Source organism: Rhinolophus ferrumequinum, chromosome 7 (assembly GCF_004115265.2).
Source record: "Rhinolophus ferrumequinum isolate MPI-CBG mRhiFer1 chromosome 7, mRhiFer1_v1.p, whole genome shotgun sequence".
NCBI classification, from domain to species: Eukaryota; Metazoa; Chordata; class Mammalia; order Chiroptera; family Rhinolophidae; genus Rhinolophus; species Rhinolophus ferrumequinum.
In genome coordinates, this window is record NC_046290.1 from 59,206,126 (window position 1) to 59,225,103 (window position 18,978).

At 32.4% G+C, this 18,978-nt stretch overlaps 1 protein-coding gene across 1 annotated transcript; it reads right to left on the reverse strand.

Moving 5' to 3' along the window:
- Positions 1 to 1,665: 1,665 nt before the first annotated feature.
- CETN3 (centrin 3) lies at positions 1,666 to 18,729 on the reverse strand. The gene is made up of 5 exons (XM_033111262.1): positions 18,591 to 18,729; positions 16,458 to 16,593; positions 14,815 to 14,929; positions 8,804 to 8,995; positions 1,666 to 2,062 (listed from the first exon to the last, which is right to left on the reverse strand). Exons 1-5 carry the CDS (start codon positions 18,605 to 18,607, stop codon positions 2,019 to 2,021), a joined length of 504 nt encoding a protein of 167 aa, XP_032967153.1. The 5' UTR covers positions 18,608 to 18,729; the 3' UTR covers positions 1,666 to 2,018.
- Positions 18,730 to 18,978: the final 249 nt, after the last annotated feature.

Here is an 18,978-nt window from a genome sequence, read left to right on the forward strand (position 1 = left end):
TAGGGACATAGCTTCTTTAGAAAGTAGACTTTGTTGCCTTATAAAAAAGGAGAAGGTAAAGATCTTAGCTGACAAATCCCAAACTATCGAAGCTTACCAGGACATCAAACAGCAAGGCACTAGGCAAGTTTAGCAAGAAACATATTTTTTTACATCATGAAATGCTATTGCATGATAAATACAGCTAGACAATTGTGACTAATACCAACCTCCACTTTTCTTTTTTAAAGCAAATTCACTCCTTTCTTCTTATTGCCACATCTACTAAGCCAATTTTATTGACCTTTCAATACTACAGTAACTGATTAACACTGGAAAATACCTGAGCATAATTCATACCCATCTGTAGGAGAAACTGTCCACAAACATAAACGACCCAGATGAGCACTTTTTCCTCAACCCACAATAAAAATAGAATAAACAAAACTGCTTGTATCCCAAGGAGTAAGTATTTATATTAAGAAAAAAGAAGTTACCTCTGTAAAAGACAAAAAGTAGCTTGGGTTATTTGTTCCAATAAAGTGGTAAAAGACTAACAAAACTATAGATTTATTTTTATCTGTGCTTTATTCTTCATCTTTTTTTTCTTCAGTTTCCTAAAAATCAACATATTTTGTGACCAAGACCTACACAGCAATTTATCAGTAAGTCTGATAAAACCTTTAAAATTTCTAAGTCTATTTGTTGCCTTGGATATTGTTACTACTGTAAACATTGATTTCATATTCAAAATTAAATTTTAATATGATGAATAATTAACTTGCTTTCTACGTAAGTCTCTGAAATGTCACCAGTTATGTTATTCCCTACTGATTTTTTGTTATTTCTAGTGGATAACTCTTGATGTAATATTCTAGGAGGCTCACACCACTTAAAATGCCTCATATTATTACTATACTTCAGACTTAAAACAAGAAATCTAAGGAAAGATCACTAAAATAAACAACTCAACTTTACTCCTGGAAGAGCCCATACTACCAGGAACCAGATTATGAGTCAAAGATCCATATAAATACCATTTCCCTATGACCTATTTCCCATAACCACTTGTTTCCCCCAAACACACTTTTACAAGGCAAAAGAGCCCACCAATACCTGCAAAGTCTGTCTCTACTGTTTCCTGGTGAATTATAGAATATTCCTTTAGACAGGTAAAACATAGCCTTAAATGATTTCTGTGGCTTACAGTTTTCTATTTTCATCACTGTGACGTTTAATTGAATGATAATTATCTTAACAGATCAAAATTCCAAAATTTAAATCTTTCACTTTGTCAAGAAGTTAGATGATTCAAACTGTATTCAATTAGTTTAAGAAGGAAATATCCATATTTAACTGTCATAACTTAACGTTAAGACACCAAGTGTTATAGAACATAATATACCAGGATAAATGGATCTATATGCGCAACACTTTTTCCCTCCAAACTGACAGACGTGACTCTTAAAAAAGGAATTATGCTTACATTGAGTGATTATCTTGTATGAAACATAAAATGTCAAACTTGTAAAAGAAAAATGTGCTATTCTATTGCTATTTGTATTTCAATTTTGTTTCTAAAACCAGTAACGCAAAGAGAAAAGATTTAAGAAAGATACTGTTGAGGGTTAATCAATATTTGGAATCAAAATAAAACAGCAAATTTACAAAACTTGAAAATACTACTAAAATAAACATTTTATTAATGAAAGTCTGGAAAACATGTGCATTGAAACAAAAGTGACTACTAATACTGAATAAAAAAATTTCAAAGAATGTGTACCACGATTCAATTTTTTAAACTTTATATATATAAAAGCTATATTATAAATACAAAGCTATAAACTATTAGACTACTAACAATACTGTTCATACAAAGAAACTTAACAGTAGTAAAATATGAATACACAAGATGCATATTTTTGGTCCTTTTGGAAAAAAGAAAACTAAGTTGGGAGTTTTTTTACATGCCTCCAAGCACAAAAATAGAATATAAGATGATTAACTGCAACATTCTTAGTGTTTATCCTTGTAATTCTTTAAATGTCACCAGTCATAATAGCAATGAACTCCTCTTGATTTACTGTGGTAAGAAAGAAAATGTAAGTCAGAAATACAAATTTTTTCAGAGAACAATACTACTATTTTACACTAAGTATCTTTAAATTTTATATTATACAAATTCTTAATAAACCAAGACATAGCTTTTGCTTTTACTTCTTTGCCAGAAATTAAACATGTTTATTAAATAGAACTTCATGAATGCAAAAACATAAAAAACATAAGAAATATAAATTTGTATTCCATAGTAGTAACGAGGAGAAACACGTTACAAAAAAGCCCACTATAATCATAATTATTTGTACACGTTTGTAAAATAAAAAGCTTTAGGAAAATTTTAATTTCTTAAATGGTTAAACCCTCTTTACAATCTTGATTCTACGAGTTCATTTAGCAAACTGTCTCTTCCTAAATAAGCATAAATATATCATGCATGTAAATTGGAATTCTAAAGGATGAAAATGTATAAGAATTAGTAAAGCAAGTCAAATTTTTGTTTTTTGAATTTGTATATATTTAAAAGCCTATTTTAAAGAAAAACTAATTGAAACCAGGTAACCATGTCTCCAAAGTAGCCAGAGAAATCGTAATTTTAAAAGACAGAAATTTAATCTTAATTACAAAGGTAATACAGCAACTTCAAAACATAGATGTAAATGTATGAAATACTCGCTGATAAACACTAATTGTTAGTATACCAAAATTATAAATAAAATTAATTAAGAACCTCCAGTTTATAAGCATAATGTTTACGAAAGCAACCTAGCAGTAACAGGTGATACAAGGTAATGTGACCTTATTAAATATAAATTTTAACAACCAATATACACACATATGCATGAATTACTAATAAAAATATTCAAAAAAGAATGCTTCCTCTTCTAAAACAGGTGTGTTCATAAGTCCCAAGATTTAATACATACTTTAACAAGGTACAAGTTATGAATGGTAATTTTGATAATGATAACAAGAACACTACAATGAGAAAAAAAGAGATCTGGATTCCAACCGTAGCTCTGACAAAGAACAATTCTGCATCTTAATTTCTTCATCTGAAATTACTTAGAACTACAGAGATAATCTTTTAAGTTGTTTCTAAGTTTTAAACACTGTAGGATGGTAATATATGAAAACACTCCATTGAATCAAACAGTTTTAAGTGCTCGTGATGTCAACACATACTAGGAGTTGTGTACTATATCAAAACAAGGATTCCTATTCCAGAATATCTTGAAATTGAAGTAAGGAAGATATTAAATGATATTATAAAATTGTTAATTTTCTTAGGAATTATAATGGTATCATAGTTAAGAAAGATATCTTTATTCTTAGTAGACACAGGCTAAAATATTAGGGAGGCTCAAGTGAATGACATATTTTTCAAATGATTCAGAAAAATATATACACATTGTAGATAAAACAAATATAGTAAATTTTTAATTCCGAATCTAGGTAGAAGGTTTTAAGGTATTCGCTGTACTAGTCTAACATTTTTTCTTCTACGATTAAAAAGGTTCATAATGAAAACCTCACTTGGTTACAAAAAATTAACCAACTGAAAATGTTGAGGACATAATATATGCACATCAGGAATAAAAAAAGTACACATAGAAAACCATTTCAATAATCACATTAGTCACGTTTTATATCTGAAACAAAGGAAAACTGCTGTATAACACAAAGCATGATTATTAAAGTAAAACTATATAACAGTACTTAAAATAATCCATCATAATGGAAAAGAATTATTACTGATGAGAAAAATTTAGGTAAAAAATCTTGACTTGGGCTCTGAAATAAAAATATAAGATTTGGTTTCACAGGAGGTGGAAAGAAAGCTAAGGTAGGAGAACACCATCGAAAACCATTGAAAATGGAAAACTTCAAAAATAAGCTATATGGAGTTAAGAAGAATGAGGTGTATAGAAGCTGATCAAGAACCATGAATCTATGCATCCAATATTAAAAATCTACATGTCATCACAACAGACACAGAAGAGAATACAAAATCTATAATACTCAAAATACTTTCAATAACCTTACAAATTCTTGTAGTGATCTTTAACCTATTAAATGAACATTTCAATAGTTTATGAAAGCTATGATCCCTCTCTTCCTCCAGTTAAAATAAATTAAAATATATAAAAATTTTAAACAATTTCATTGTTGTGCACCTTCACTTAACAATCCCTGAAGATTGAAGAATCTAGACCAAAACAGGAAATAAGAGTATGTTTTTAAGAAAAACAACATAATGAAAGCAGCCTTAGAATTATTTGTTTATAAATCATTTTAAAAGTATAATAGCCATGATCAAACTATTCAAAAAGTACTTTTGTTACTTAAAGATCTAGAACATTTTTTCCTCTCAAACGTAAAATTTCAATACTCAAATTTCAAATTAATCTTCATATCGTTCTAAAACCACAAAACACTTAATTTTTATATTATTTATATATAAACACCTGAAAGTATTACAGCATTTCAAAAGTATAATCTATTCCATAACTTCATACATAAAAACAGACAGAATACTTAAAAACAAAAAAGTGGAAAGCTGAAGAAAAGAGAGTGGCTAAGGAAATTAAACTAGTTCTTTTATTACCAGTGAGCCTTTCAGACATTTAAGAGAATCTGTGATGCCTTTGTACATTTGGTTTTATAACCTTTGAGATAGCAAGTTACCTGCAGCTAATAAACCCAGCACAATACCTACCTTAAAATAGGAATTTGATAAAATATTTACTGAATCAAACAATATGACACTTCATTTTCTTCTACACTGCCTTATTAACAAAATTTTCATAAATCAATCATTTAGTAGGGTGAATCATATTACATGTCATTAAAATAAAGAAATTTCAAGAAATTAAGTAAATTAAGTACATTAGTCTGAGACCATCTGGCTCTTGAGGGGAAAAAAACAAATTTTAGCATCTTAAGTGCAAATTGAATATTTTACTAATCCATTGCCTCCTATAATAGTATGCACTTTTTAAAACTCCATAAACATAGATACCTAATTAATATTTAACTTTACAGCACAAGAGGCAATATTGCGTTAGTTAAAAGGATGTTGTCATTATGGAGATCTGAGTTTGAGTTCTAGCTCTGCCATGTGTTAGCTTTGCGGTAACTTTAGACGGGTTATTATAAATGTTGCTTCCATTTTTCCAAATGACTTACTGTTTTATTTTATATATGTTGGGAGGAATGGTGAAGAAGGGATTCTTTCCATGTCATTACCACAGCTCTATTTACATTTCATGTTATCTTCCTTTAACTCCTCATTCACCATATTTATCATTCTAATATACACAATAAAAACAATTTCATTGATCTAAAATACTGAACAGTGTGAAAAATTAATAAAGGCAAAAGAATTACTAAAGTCCACAAAAAAAGGCAGCAAAGTATTATGATCGTTTAACATATACAAAGAAAGTAGGTAATATCTAAACAAAAGTTTGCAGCCAAAAGAATCCAAGTGATTGGATTAACAAGTTATTATAAAATATTTAACTTCCTTTTTCAAAAATGGGCAGATTTTCATATAGGTGCAGAGACCCACATAAGTTAAGGCAGTATCCCAAAGCCAGACTAAATGGATTAGAGTTGTAGTTCTCACTCTTTCTGCATATGAATATGCCTCGCAACAATTTTCTGAACTTGCCACCATAACAACTATACTTAGTATGTCTTGTTTGAAAAACAGATGATGTCAAATAGCTACTATGAATCATATTCTACAAAGTAAGTATACTTATCATTCACAGTAGTATTTACAGATGTACCATGTTTCTCTAAAAATAAGACCTACCCAGCTCTAATGCGTTTTTTGGAGCAAAAATTAATATAAGACCCGGTCTTATTTTACTATAAGACCGGGTCTATACTATAATAATATGATAATATATAATACCAGGTATAATATAATATAATATATAATATATTAGAGCTGATAAGATCGGCTAAGTCTTATTTTCAGGGAAACACAGTAAATGAAACATAGCAAAACATGTATGCATGTGCAATACTATTATTCATATGGTCTACCGACAATATATAACACATATATTAATTTCCAGACCCCATGCAATAATACCTCAGAAGGCCCCTCACTCCTAGATACCCACATCCCAGATTGGAAACTACTAGATTAGACTACTTTAATGTCAGACCACCCTCCTCCCCAGAAAAGAAACAAATCTTAATAATAAAAGATTATGCGTCAGCTTATTTTATTTGTAATCAATCACTTGGAAAAAAAGAAAAAAATGTTATTTGCCTATTAAGTTATTTGAATAAATGACAGTAGGATACTCAAATAAAAGTTGTACAGTGACTTAAAATGGAGCAATATAAACAGTGAAGACTGAAGAAATGTTTTGAGCATGCACTAAAATAAATCTTCAAGCAATTGAAGCACAGGTGTGAACTATGAGATTCAAAAGCAGCAGACAGACCAAGCTAACGAGGGATGAAGAAATGAATATATTTCTAAGCAAAGTTTCATATGAAGTTTGAATTTAAAAGGCAGCTTCCTAACTGATATTTTCTTCTACAGTCAAATGAAGCTATAATAATAACCGAAATCTAATTGTATATGCCTAATACAGGAAAAAAATGTACAAATCTGATCTTTTGACATATATAGTAGCCATTATTAAAATTTATGAAATAAGCATACCAAGATTCTCTATGTCACTGAAGATAGTACCTTTACAGAACTCAGGTCCTTTAAAACTAATTTAGGGTCATAATAGCTAGGGAAGACACATTTTTTTTTTTTAAATATTAAGGCAGTGGATTATGAGTCCAAATATTAGACTGACAGCTTAAGAAATCATTTGAATTTCCTCAAGTTTTAATCATGTTTGTTTTAAAATGTAAATAGCTATATCAATACCCTTCAAAAAAACTAGTATTAAAAAACAGCAAAGTTTTATAATGCTCATCTAATATTCACATAAATATGAGAAAGCACAATAATGCACAATTGTAAAAGTCAATCTACAAACCTGAACTGAGAGCTAGTTGCTGCTATCGTACCTCCTTATTAAAGCATGTCAGTATTTCCAAGGCACTATCTGGATATGTATATATTATGTATGTATGTATGTATAGTTGGTACTATATCAACATATACCTACTGTACACACACTTCTGCTCAGGGCTTAAAGTCAACAAACATTAGAGCACTCATTATGTTCAAGAAAATGCAGAGCAATAAAAAGTTGAGTAAAGAAGAAAAAAAGGAAAACAAGCTTATATTTAAGGCTAGGCACCTTCAACTGTCTTCATTTAATACAACAATTCTGTAAGGTATTATCATTCTCATTTTTATAAATGGGAAAACTGAGACTCAGAAAACGTTGATAACTTGCACAAAATTACATATGAACTAAGCAAATGGTAGAGATCCAATTCAAATCCAGATCTGCATGATTTCAAAGTCTCAGGCCTTTCAACTATGTGATTCCATAGTACTCTTAAGAGGCTTACAACATACTTAGAGATATACACATGTATATAACTAACAGAAGGCAGTGTATACAAGTGTCAAAATAGTTGATTCCTCTAAATGCTATGGGTCCTCAATGGAAGTCTTAAAATTCATAAACAGACCACTGGGGTAGGCTTTTGAGATAAAGATGGAGTTTAAAATGTACTTGAGAGAACAAGTAACATTTTAGCAGACAGAAATTAGCAATTAGAGTATTCTAGGATGAAGGAATGGCATGATGAAAGGCACAGAATAAAAAAGTGTTTTCATGATAGAGTCTATTTTGTCAATGTGTGCATGTGTGGGAGGTGAAGGTTAAGTGGCAGACTACAGTGGAAAATAAAACCAGATACTTAAGGTAAGACAAATCATAGAAGGCTTTGAACTCTATAGGCACTGAGGAATCATTCCAAGTGTTTGAACAGGGAAATGACATCATCAAACCTACTTTAAGAAAAGAATGCTATCAATAGACTGAATTAAGAAGAGTAGAGGCTTATAGGCCTCTATAGGAGAGACATTAGGAGGCTACAATAGACTGCAAAGTCAGTGAGGGCAGGGACCATATCTGTCTTTTTCATGGCGTAGCACCAATCAGTACATACAACACTGAACCCAGCAGGCATCCAAGAAAATAATGAATGAGGCTATAACAACATTTTACAAAGAAATTAGGGCCTGAAGTAGGACAGCAGCAGTAAACAAAGATATAAAACAGATTCAAAACATTTGAAGGATAGAATCAATAAAACTTAGTAACAAGTTAGAAGTGCATGTAGGTTGAGGAAGAAGGCATTAAAGGCTGAAATTTTACTAAGTGGTTGAAATTTTGGTGATGTTTCATCCACAAAGCAAATACCTTCTTGAAGTGTGGAAACTCATACCATGTTTCCCTGAAAATAAGACCTACCCGGACAATCAGCTCTGGAGCAAAAATTAATATAAAACCAGTTCTTACATTATAGTAAAATAAGACCCGGTCTTATATTAATTTTAAGACTCATTAGAGCTGATTGTCTTGCTAAGTCTTATTTTCGGGGAAACATGGTATTACAATCTGTATAGTTGGTTTTAAAGGTCTGCTTCATTCTAAATCAAATATGCACAACATTTATGCAAAAAAACCATTATAGGATTAACAACAATTACACTAAATAGAGATAGTCTACAGAGGGTCTTGAAAATCATTTGGTTTTAGAAAAATTTACTATATGTGTATATTAGGAATACTTGGAATACGTTTTACCCAAAACTTACTTTCTCCATCACCATCTTTATCAAATTCTTCTATCATAGCCCGAAGTTCTTCATCACTCATGTTTTCACCCAATTCTCTGGCAACACGTCGCAAATTCCTCAAGCTTATTTTACCTGAATCATCATCATCAAATAGTTTAAATGCCTTCAATATTTCTTCACGTGGATCTCTTTCCAATATCCAGTCTGTCACTAGTGTTAAAAAATAAAATAAAAAACAAACCTTTATAATCACAAAGGCATTTATTTGTGAAATCAACTAAGTATTAGATGAGAAGTAAAGCTGTGAATCTTAGTTTGACAATAAAATGCCAAATCAGAGCCCAAACACGCAGAGATAAACCTGAAATTAGAGAAACAAAAGCCATATTTAAAAATTTAACCTTAATATCAACAATTCATCCTATTATAAGAGTAAGCAAAATTACATCACACAAAATATCAGACAAAATAAAAAGGAATATATTTATATCATAGTTTTTTAAGGTCTGCTATTATTAAGAATTGTACTAGGCTCCACTGACATCAAGCACATAAGTTAGGAGTTTGTAACCTAGTTGTAGAGATGTTATACCAACAAAATAATTAAAATTAACTAGATAAAGCTGTTTTCTGGCGAAAATTAATAGCAACACTAATTGTTTCTCAAATTTAATCCAACTGAAAACAAAGAAAAAAAACCCTGACTTAATAAAATGCACTGCTATCATTGATACAGACACAATCTCAGACAGTAAATGAAAATTCCAGTCATATCTTCATGCTTAGAAGAATCTTTTGGTTTTTCAAAATATGAAAAATAGTTATTAGAAGAATTGAATCTGCTTGCAGTAAGACAGCTAGGAGGGAAAAAAAAGGTTTGGAAAGGAAATTTCTCTAAAGTCATATCCCTCTTGTTCAGCAAGATAGCAACTTCAGACTACTATCTAAAATTAACTGAGTAATTTCAGACCTTAACAGCTGAAAGTATCAATGTTTTAATATACTAAATGTAATACTATATAATAATATAGTAAACTCAATAGTCTCAATATTACCAGTGTTTAATCAATAGCTACAATAACAAAAACTGAAGTACAAATTGGTGGTATAAAATTTTTTAAGTTACTAGATAAAATTCTAAAAATACCTAATATCTCTGAAGTAATTCTACATGCTAGTCTATCACTACAACAAAAGTTATTTATGACTTTCACTGTGCCATTAAAAATAATCCAATCCTACTGAGGTTTACAGAATTATTAAAAACTTGCAAATACTTGTAGATGGAAAGTACTGGGATGTTTAATGCATCTAAAAAGAAAAATACAATTCAAATTCCCAATAAATTATTGTTGTTTTGCTGCTCTTTCATCATATTTGGTTGAATGAGCTTTAGAATAGCACCTATCGAAGCTAATGTTAAATCATCTACACATATATTTGATAGTTTTCTTTTATCCATTAATTTTATCCAAAGAGTCTTCCAAGTAACTAATTGAAATATAGTACTACAAGTATGCAAATCATCCAAGCTCATAAATATTCAGTCAAAAAGGAGTTGGCATATATACAGCCACAACACCAAAATAAAATACCACACTTAACTCTATGGCTCATACTCAATTTATTTTGAATTTAGTCCCAACAAAAAAGCAGGACAAGGGGGAAAAAAAAGTGTTAAGAAATTTTCTTCACCAATTAAATAATTTACATGACAGGTGAACAAAAAAAAGCAGCTTGCTGAAAGTATTAATGTACTTAAAGAAGCAACAGGGTGATCTGGGGAACAGATGGGGATCCAAGATGTATAAATTCTTATCCCACTGGTGCTTTAATTGTGTTAGCTACTTCAGACTTATGTGTCTATATAATCTCTTATCAATAATTTGCCTTAGAATGCAACTTTCCTGGGGAACTATAAACACCTCTCATTCTGGACAGCCAGAACATTAAACTTTATGTTGACTCTCCTCCATGCCTTCATATTCTATTCCTGTCCTACAAAGTAGAATTTCATTCTAAGAAACACATTTTTTTTTTCGATGAAAATAAGTCAACTGACATGTAGGCAGTTAAGGTGGGTTCAATATTTCACAAATTTCTGTCCATGTAACTCCATTTATTTTCAAATGATTTAATTATACTATCAGAAATGTTCTTCCTCAAAATATACCTTACACTTTATAAAACTCACTTAATACAGCAAATTTAAAAATACATATCACATTAACAGTTTATCAAAAATCATTAAAGGTAATGCTACAAATATAGCTTCAACTATCTTTTTTTTTTTAAGTTTATTGGGGTGACAATTGTTAGTAAACCTACATAGGTTTCAGGTGACAATTCTGTAATACATCATCTATATATCACACTGTATGTTCACCACCCAGAGTCAGTTCTCCTTCCATCACCATATATTTGATCCCTTTTACCCTCATATACCACCCCCCTACCCCCCTCAACTATATTTCTTACTGCCTTCTGGAAGTTTCTATCCAAACTGGAAGTTTCTATCCAGTTACATTAAACTCAGTATTTTGGAGCCCAAACTCCTCCCATTATCACCAAGATAACTGTCAATGCCACACCCCCAAAAAGATAAGAGCACCATTAACAGATATTTTCCCATATTTGAAAAGTCTGAACACTTTTAATCCCAAAAATCTAATCAGTGATCAGATCAAGTTCTGAGGATGCTACCTTTTTTATTTTTAAATGTATCCCTTTTCATTCTCATCACCTTCAGCATAAAACATCTATTATTCTCTGCCTGCAGTCTCTCTTCCCTCCAAGCCATCTTTAATACTCTCAACATCTTTCTAAAACATGTCATCTATTCTTCTTTAAAAACTGATAATGATCCTCTGATGCCTTAAGTCGAAACACTACATGATAGTTAAGACTTTACCTATCTGTTCTAATGCTACCTTTCCTTTTAGTCATTCCCTATCCTCTAGAGCAGGGGACTACCTGAACTTTCCCAGACATGCTATACTTCTGGTACCACTCTCTGTTGTTTTCTCTACCCAGAATGCCTTTCTCTACTCTGAGACCCACAGTCTTCTCCTTGGGATGATATCCTACTCACATTCCCAAAGGCCTAAATTTAAAATGCCCTCTGCAAATCTTCAATTGCTCTACACCAGAAACTGACAAATCTTTCCTGTTAAAAGGCCAGGTAGCAAATATTTTAGGCTTGGGTTGGCGGGGTGCGAGGGAGGGGATAAGGTCTGTCTGAGTACTCACTCTGCCGTGATGGCACAAAAGCAGCATAAAAGAATGGATGTGGCAATGTAGAGGCAGCAGCTGAATTTGGCCCAAGGGCTGGAGTTTGCCAACTCCCGCCCTAGTCAAAATGACAATCTACCACATAGCACCATCCTTGTGGTCTCCTACATTTAAATTGTAAGCTCCTTGAAAGAAGAGCCTCTTAATAACTTTTAATTAATCACTCTCTCACCCCAGCACGGTACCAAATGCCAAAAAATTCAGCAAATGTTAAATGAGCAAAACAAAACCAGTAATACAATATTCTATTCTATATAGACAAGGAAATAATAAGTAGTATGTGCCAATTATAGATGGGAGTACAAATATCTGACTTACCTTTATCTTACTTTAAAGCAGCAACTCCTAAAACACCTGTGACTCACTAGCCTCAGGCTGTCTAGATTCTAAACTTACATCAAATGTATTTTAATACCTTTTCCTAGCATTGGAAAGAATCTGGTTAAGTGTCAGACTTCATCCAGAAATACTTTGGAATGGTATCATTAGATAGTAAAAGATGGTACATAAAACAAAAACTCAAATGTTATGATTTAGAGTTACCTATCCCAAAGTCTAAAACATAATTCAAAAATAATCCAAAAATGGGGAGAATACATAGTTCTTGACCGTTTAATTCCCAGACAGTAATAACTGTGTATTTGACAGCTGGTATCCTAGATAGGTAGCCTTAGGATAGCTAAAGTACAAAAGGTTGATCTTTGAAAGTCAGGGCTGAAGTTCAGCCATGGTCTTCTATTCTAGAAGGAATCCAGTGTACCTGCTCTATTAGTAACACAGAAAAGATGGAGGATCAGGAAAAGGTGGAGATAACATGGGACTCTGGCTTCAACTGGTAACAAAAATCACAACTTAAACATTGTATTCACTTAAGATGAAATATGTTTACTAAAATTATGAATCACAATGATATAGTACTTAAAATAGCCTACAACTATGAAAAAAAGGTAATCAGACAAATATAAATACATGGTGAGGAACACTTATGTTCCACTGATGCGGTATGATTATTTCCACCCATTGAAACAAACGAAATAAAAACTATCTTTTAAAGTAATAATAACAACAAATACAAATAGCACTTACTACATGTTAGGCTTTCTCTTAAAGACTTTACATATTATTAACTTATTTATTCTTCATAAGAACCCAATGAGATAATACAACTATCCCCATTTTATAATTGAAAATGAGGCACAGAGAAGTAAAATGGCCAAATTACATAGCTAGTAAGTAGCAAAATCAAGATCTGAACCCAGGCAATCTGGTTCCAAAATTTCCATACTAAACTACTACATTGTACCAAATGTACCTGAATTATAGCTCTTTCCCTAGTATAACTTCCACTATATCTTAACACCTTTTCTATAAATAAACAATCTAAGTTGAAACTAAGATCATAAACTTCAGGAGACCTTCAACATTAACGGAATAGAGATGGCTCTCTCCTTCTCAAGTAAACAATTCTACAAACTATAGAGGAAAAAAAGAAATATGCTCCCCAAAGGGATAAGCTGCCTCTCTAAACAGTCATTTGTTAGTTCATAAGTTGGGGATTTTCTGTACCGTGCTTTCCCTTTTTTAGATTTATCCTTTATCTGCCTTCTTCCTCACTTTAGGTTTGAGTTTTCAGGTAAAAAAAGAAAACAACTGTATAATGATATGAATCTATTTTTTCTATATGTACTAGTTGCCATTTCCTTTTGATTCTGAAATGGCATCTTGCTGAATATTTAAAATAAAGCATTTGTATGTGAGCATAATTGAATTTTAAAAATATCTAAAATTAAAAATATCTAAAATTAACTATATGATATGCTTAAATTATGACACATATAAAGTGGTATCATTGGTGTAGAAAATTAATTTAATAAAAATAAACCTGAATATGTGTACATTCTATGTATAAAATTCTAGGTAATATAATAATAGCAAAGTCCTTGCCTTCCAGAATCCTCTTTTCTAAAGAAGCCAGACAGGTAGGTAGGTAGGTAGGTAGGTAGATAGGTAGGTAGATAGGTAGATAGGTAGGTAGGTAGGTAGGTAGATAGATGCTATAAATAATTCACTGAAATCAACTATACAAACGTTCAACCATATTAAGCCCATGACACATTATCTTCAGTTGGTTATTCTAAAATGTTTTCTCCTGCTTCCAGTCTGCCAACTACCTCCTTTAGTATAATCCTCCCCCACTGGTAACTTTAACCAAATGACTTTTTTCATTGAGATCAAGATCATCAACAGTATGCAGCCGCTCATAAGCTTTGACAAACTGAAGGCATGCACTTTTTCTATAGCCAAAGATACCAACTGCTACAGGTTTCCTCTTCTCCCATGCTGCAAACAAAAATCATGCCAGAATGGTCTTAGGAAATATTTTCCAAACAAAAGGACAGCAAATTTTCTGTTTTACTGTGAGAAAATAATTTTTTGATCATCCTTTAGTTTTGTCACATTGTATAAACAGACATTACTTAGAAAGGCATCTTTCCATAAAAAACTGCACAACAGATCTGTGGTTAAAGTCTTCAAAACAAAACAATACAAAATGATAAATCCTACAGCAAAGCTATTTTCTTTGAAAATCAACAGAGCACCCCAAAATACCCCAGTGAGTTCCACATATAATAATGTTCAGTAACAAAATTCCATAACCCAGAGAATTTTAAAAACACTAATATTAACCAGATAATTTCCTAACAACTGCTAATCACAAAGACTATTAAAATACACACCAACTTCATTAAAATCTTCAAAGGTGATTTTCCCTGTGGCTTCTCTGTCATAATCTTTAAGAATCTTCAGTACATCAGCTTTTTTTACATCAAACCCCAAGGCTCTCATTGCCACCTTTTGGATTAAAAGGGAAAAGCAAATCATAAAGCATTCTTTCAAAAAAAAGTGATTTCAAATTCTTAAATAAATTTTTACCACTTAAGAGATGACAACACATTATTTTTGCATGTTTTATGTCCCTAAAATAGCAAAGAGATAGTTTTTCTTCACTACTGACATTAAATAAAATTTTTTTAAACTTCTATGTCCCATTTTAAGACAAACCAATCAACGAGTATTTATGGAATATACCATACAATGTACTGACTTAGTGCACAGATCTAACAAGTTATTTGTTCTCAGAGGGTTAACAACCAAAATGAAAAAAAGGCACAGAATATTAAAAAGTTATACACTAGAGGAGATTAAAAAAAATTAAAGAATTATCATCAGACCCTACATGGTTAGTTATCTAGTAGTACATGACCCTGAGTTTAGAGAAAGAAGAGATCTTATTGGAAGAAGAGACATGTTACTGGTTAAAGACGTCTTACTTGGAGACATTTGAATTTTTCCTTGATGTATGGATAAAGTGGAATAGAAGAGTATTTAGAAAAGGATGATTGGTATTAAAACAGACACCAAAATAAAAAATAAGCTTGAGGGCAGTGAACAGAGCAGTTTACCTTATCTGAATGAGAAGAGCTCAAGTGGAAGCAGCTAACAAATGAGAAAAGTAGGTGGTGGTAAGTATGCAGAATATTCAATAAACATCGAAGGAATCTGAATTTTATGCAGTGTACAATGAGGAGCCACTAAAGGTTTATAAGCAATGAAGAATATGGTGAAAGGATTTTAGAAAGATGAATCTAATGGTAGTGTACAAGATGAACTAGAAATGGAGAAACCATTTAGGAAGCTCCAGGTATGAAATAAGATCCCAAACCAAGATAAAAACAGTGGCAACAAATGAAAGAGACATTATAAAAGAAAAACTTAAAAAAGCTGGAAAAAGAGCTAAAGAGCTACAAAAAAGGTTTTTCACTGTGCTGAGTGTCAGATCCATACTACCCAAACACTAATTTCCCGTTATCTTTATAAGTAATTCTAAGCCTTAAAGGAGACATTTTTCCCCATTTATCATTGGGTCAACATCACACATCATGTATGTTGTTTGCACCAGAGAAGGTAGGTTGAAACTGTTACGAAAATGTTCAAATTAAAAGATAAATAACACTCCCCCAACTGGAAAAAAGAACGTCTCAAAAAAAAAAGTGGGGAGAAGAATACAGTAAAAACGGCTTACATCCTGTAGTTTGAAAAAATTCAATTATGCAAATAAAAAAATAAGCCCCTCCATAGCAATATATTTTTCACATTTAAAATGCTATTCATTTTACCATGAAAAGGAGTTTATTTTAGAATATGTTAGAGTACTATTCAATTTTATTATAGCACTTAACTGTGAATGTTTAAAAGGGTTTCAAATTTCCAAAACAGTTTAGTTAAAATACTTATTTAGAAATGTATTTTTAACCAACTGTCAAAAATGCAAAGCATTTTTACAGAAAAAAATATACTACATTTTAAAGTATACTACTACCTTTAATTCATGATAATCTATTGCTTCATCTTTGTCGGTGTCAAATAGTTCAAAAGCATCTTTGATTTCTTGTTTCTGTTCTTCAGAGAGTTCTCTTCTTTTTTTCCTCTTTGTTTTGTCTACTACAAGTTCATTTCTATGAAATGAAAAGAATAAAGTTTAGTCCACTTAAATCCTATTTAGTGCACTTTATTTAGTCTATTTAAATCCTATTCTCCTAATGCCTGTAGATGATTAAGATTTCAAAAATGCAACCAAAAAATTTAACCAGTGAATAATTTTCTAAATTTCTTAAAAGATGTATCTGGAGACTGATAAAGTATCCTTACATGAGTCAAAGCCTTGATCATTGCATAGTTTGAGCTGCTATAAACTTGCACTTCCCCAAACTTATTAAAAAAAATTTTAATAATGCTACAGCTTATTAAAAAATAAAAAATGAGGACCTAACTTTCCTTCTTCCTAGCTTTGTATTTATTCCCACAAATGTTACTGTGGACAAAGCAAGAACTGTGAATAAGAAACATTCCTTTATGTCAGAAACCCCAACAAAAAAACAAATTTATTATAAAAAACATACTTATTATTCAAATCATTCTACAACATAAAGTGTTTTTTAAAAAAGAAAGTAAAATTTATAATTGACAATCACGATATACTTGGTTTACTTTTGATAGTGCTTATAATTGTTATCAAAATTACTATCAAAAAACGTGTAATTTATCAATTAACTTAAAAAGTCTTTTGGCATTGTAGGTTAGAAATGTTTTTAGATTACTCATTTCTAAGTTTGGCGCTTTATAATTTCTTCCACCGACATTAACAAATAAGTCAAAATATTGAGTCTAAAGATATCACTACTATTAAACTCCAAAAGTTACATAAAATTTGTGCTAATTCTACATAATAATATGAAGAGTCAATGGTCAAGTCTCACTTAACATGTAAATGTAGATTTAATTTCTCATAAACTCTGGAAAAAACTTTTAAAAGGAAATTTAAAAGCCAGAAATGTCTTCCTTAAGAGATGCCAATCAACCTAAGCGTTCTAAGTTTTCAAATGGGGCTGCAACACTTGTAGCAGTTTTAAAACAGAAAATTCTATAAAACTTTAAAATGTAAAACCCAGTTGATTTTATTAGAACACGTGATCTATTCGCATTTGAAGGTGTTCTCTGAAATCTATAAAAAGAAAAACAAAGGCAAGAGATGACTAGAAGAGGTAGGATAAAGCTGAAGATCTTTCACAAGAGCCCAGACTTCACACCAGCTTGAACATTACTGGAGTAATTTTCTTCCCACGATTCAAAGCTGCCAAGTCCACAATCGACAGACAACTGACCCCATCCAAAGATATACCACCATTATCCCATAGCAGAACACAACACCTTTTTAAGAGTGGTGTAACTATATAATTATTTTTAAGGTAAAACATCTCCAGATGTTGCCAAAAAAGGTATACACATTTTAAGAAAGGAAAAAAACTGTATTAAAATTGTAATACTCAATATATACCAATAACTGAACATAAATACAAGTCATGTGTATACATTTTTTGGCTCCCCAGTAGATGAGGCTAGGGGAGGGGGCAACCAACAGAGGATTACAAGGTGGAACTGAATGAAAGGTAAAGAAACTCAAGAAATGTAGGTAATTGGGGTCTCCAAATAACCGTAGATCAGGGCCCCAGGAGAAGAGCAAGAAGGAGTTTTGTTATTTCCAAAATATACATTATGTCAGGAGCAGTGCAGCTGAGGTGGGGGCCGTATACCAAGGAGGAACTGAAGGAAGAGATGCTCCAGGGCCTGATTTCTCGCAGAAACGCTAAAAACCTCGCGATATTTCCCTGCCTCCTTGGAACTAAAACAGCTGCCATCTCTTAGGCGGTCCAAAAGCCAAGGCGCTAACAGGTATGACCACGTCGGCAGAAATGCACTGGACTCATCACCTGCAGCACACCTGGGCTCGGAGGCTGAGGAGTCCGGGCCCGGGAAGGTTGGCCGAGGCTCCTTTCCCTCTTCCCAAATTGCAACCCCTTCCTCGCCTCGGCCCCAAACTGTTTCCCTTCCACACACACCCGCCCTGGGGCCCGCTGCGGGCTGTGGAGTGCATTCCCGCCTCCTCATTACCGACCTCAGAGCTAAACTCATTTTCTCTTCGGACAGAGACGTTCCTCTCAAGAACGACTTTAACCTCCTACCCAAAGAAGCACGACTTCCACAAGCTGTTCAACACACACCAACGACCTCAGCGGCCTTGAGGACCTCCCACAAGGTAGACACTTCCGAGCCGGATTGGTTGAAATTGCTAATGCCATGCCCATTGAGGTGGAGGCATCACTAGTCCTCTGCTCTCATTGGGCACATTCCGCGTCAATCAAATAAATCTCTCCGCGGGCCTCTCCAGCTGTTTCTTTCGCGCTTTAGATTGGCCCGTTGCGTTTTCCCCGAATCCTTTGCGGAGCGAGGATTTGAGTCCCTGCGTGGTGGTCCCGGGGATGGGTGGGTGGCCCTCACCTCGC

Excerpts from the sequence above, each read along its gene's own strand:
- CETN3 (XM_033111262.1), bottom strand. Across the intron at positions 14,930-16,457 it reads TAGATTATCATGAATTAAAG|GTGGCAATGAGAGCCTTGGG; the intron begins GTAGTAGTATAC and ends TTAATCCAAAAG. Across the intron at positions 8,996-14,814 it reads TGAAGATTTTAATGAAGTTG|TGACAGACTGGATATTGGAA; the intron begins GTGTGTATTTTA and ends TTTTAACACTAG.